This window comes from Ailuropoda melanoleuca, chromosome 9 (genome assembly GCF_002007445.2).
Source record: "Ailuropoda melanoleuca isolate Jingjing chromosome 9, ASM200744v2, whole genome shotgun sequence".
In the NCBI taxonomy this organism is placed as follows: Eukaryota; Metazoa; Chordata; class Mammalia; order Carnivora; family Ursidae; genus Ailuropoda; species Ailuropoda melanoleuca.
In genome coordinates this window covers 3249144-3251651 of record NC_048226.1, presented here as the reverse complement: position 1 = coordinate 3251651, position 2508 = coordinate 3249144, and the positions used below count along the sequence as shown (strand labels likewise).

The 2508-nt window shown below is 48.2% G+C and overlaps 1 protein-coding gene across 1 annotated transcript in view; it reads left to right on the top strand.

The window, feature by feature from the left end:
* The first annotated feature begins 784 nt into the window (after positions 1-784).
* The window catches only part of ADAMTSL3 (ADAMTS like 3), a 236922-nt gene continuing 235198 nt past the window's right edge, over positions 785-2508 (top strand). Inside the window, exons 1-3 of the mRNA XM_034668882.1 lie at positions 785-795; positions 1181-1223; positions 1619-1738. Coding sequence (XP_034524773.1) covers positions 785-795; positions 1181-1223; positions 1619-1738 — 174 coding nt within the window. The remainder of the gene's footprint in view (positions 796-1180; positions 1224-1618; positions 1739-2508) is intronic.

The window sequence follows — 2508 nt, the reverse complement described above, 5'->3', positions numbered from 1 at the left end:
CTAGCGTGTGGGCTTTCCTTGAACCAAATGGAGTCTTCCTGCAAAAGCCATGTTTATTTCATCTTGGATTTTCATGTAAACATCCAAAGCATTATGAGGGGAAAAAAGTCTCAAAGGAACTATGCCAAAGCAATTAAAAGTGGTTATTACAGGTTGGAGGGATTATGGGGTGATTTATATTTTCTTTTGTGTTCATTGGTATCTTCAAAGGTTTCTGCAGTGAATGTGGGTTTCTTTTGTAGTGCGGAAAAAAGTTTGTTTCTCACTCTTTCAACCAAACAAAAACAGGAAGGAAGGAAGGAAGGAAGGAGGGAAGGGGTGAAGGAAGGAAGGAAAAGAAAGAAAGTCCTAGAAACAATGGGTTTGCAACAACAGTGCTTAAGTTAACTGCACTGTAGTTGGGTTGCTGGAAGGTTGTGGGCAGTGGGGAGGGGGCAGGTGTCAGGGAATCAATACTGTGTGTCAGCCTGAGGTGGCCCAGTGGGGTGTCCTAGCCTAACAGTGCCTCACACAGACACTTTTGTGTCTCACCTTGGCCTTTACTAAGCGAGGTCATTTTCCTTCTTGGGACAGCTGTTAGCAGGTGGGTGCCCTGGGAATCACGCTGCTCCAGGGACTGCCTGTCAGCGGGTCCTTATGGGGTCTTATTTGTAACCAGGTGACCTTGCCTTTCAGGCCACAGCAGAGAAGTCCCCCGGAGCCTACTTCCTTCCTGAGTTTGCACTCTCCCCTCAGGGAAGTTTTCTCGAAGACACAACGGGGGAGCAGTTCCTCACTTACCGCTATGACGACCAGGTAAGAACTTCTTGAAAGAGCCTCCCTTTGGCTTTGCCATTTGCCAATGGGCAGGAAATGATTTCTCAAAAATAACTTCAAAATAATCATGTTTTTTCCCCTTGGCACAATTAGTTCAATAAGCCATTGACTCTCTGGAAGGATCCCAAGACCTCTGGGCTGCCCACACTTGCACATATGGTTTCCTACACAAGGGTGGTTCTTGCTCTGGTTGGGACGTTAGCCTGAGTCACTTTTTCTTATTTTTATCGGAAATCTATGATGGATTCATTCATTTTAGTGATCACCAAATTTATTTATTATCTGAAATTATCCAAGAGTATTATTTTCTGATTAAGCCTCCCTCTCTTTGCCCTCCTGGCTTTTGCTTCCTTTCTTTCACCAGCACCAACGTTGATTTTTTTGCCCATTTTGCAGAAGGGAACAGGGTAGGTGTGCCTCTGTGCATGCATGTGCACACATGTGTGTGTGTACGTGCGTGTGTGTCTTTCTGTTCCTTCATTTCGGCTCGGTGAGAACAAGGCTTTGCTTGGCTGAGGTGTGGAAGTGGGCCTGCGGCATGATTCCTTTCCACCCCCAGCTCACGTTGATGCTTTAACAGCGTGGAGGGTCGTACGTGTCTCCGAAATCACTCGTGACTTGTTTGAAGCAGAGCATGCCCACTCTGCTGAATGTGGAGGTGCCTAGCTGGTGGGGCCCGAGATCATGGGGTAGTTGGGTGGGGCCGACGGCGATGGAGGGCTTGGGTGNCGCTGCTCCAGGGACTGCCTGTCAGCGGGTCCTTATGGGGTCTTATTTGTAACCAGGTGACCTTGCCTTTCAGGCCACAGCAGAGAAGTCCCCCGGAGCCTACTTCCTTCCTGAGTTTGCACTCTCCCCTCAGGGAAGTTTTCTCGAAGACACAACGGGGGAGCAGTTCCTCACATACCGCTATGACGACCAGGTAAGAACTTCTTGAAAGAGCCTCCCTTTGGCTTTGCCATTTGCCAATGGGCAGGAAATGATTTCTCAAAAATAACTTCAAAATAATCATGTTTTTTCCCCTTGGCACAATTAGTTCAATAAGCCATTGACTCTCTGGAAGGATCCCAAGACCTCTGGGCTGCCCACACTTGCACATATGGTTTCCTACACAAGGGTGGTTCTTGCTCTGGTTGGGACGTTAGCCTGAGTCACTTTTTCTTATTTTTATCGGAAATCTATGATGGATTCATTCATTTTAGTGATCACCAAATTTATTTATTATCTGAAATTATCCAAGAGTATTATTTTCTGATTAAGCCTCCCTCTCTTTGCCCTCCTGGCTTTTGCTTCCTTTCTTTCACCAGCACCAACGTTGATTTTTTTGCCCATTTTGCAGAAGGGAACAGGGTAGGTGTGCCTCTGTGCATGCATGTGCACACATGTGTGTGTGTACGTGCGTGTGTGTCTTTCTGTTCCTTCATTTCGGCTCGGTGAGAACAAGGCTTTGCTTGGCTGAGGTGTGGAAGTGGGCCTGCGGCATGATTCCTTTCCACCCCCAGCTCACGTTGATGCTTTAACAGCGTGGAGGGTCGTACGTGTCTCCGAAATCACTCGTGACTTGTTTGAAGCAGAGCATGCCCACTCTGCTGAATGTGGAGGTGCCTAGCTGGTGGGGCCCGAGATCATGGGGTAGTTGGGTGGGGCCGACGGCGATGGAGGGCTTGGGTGGACCTGGCAGAGCTTGGCACC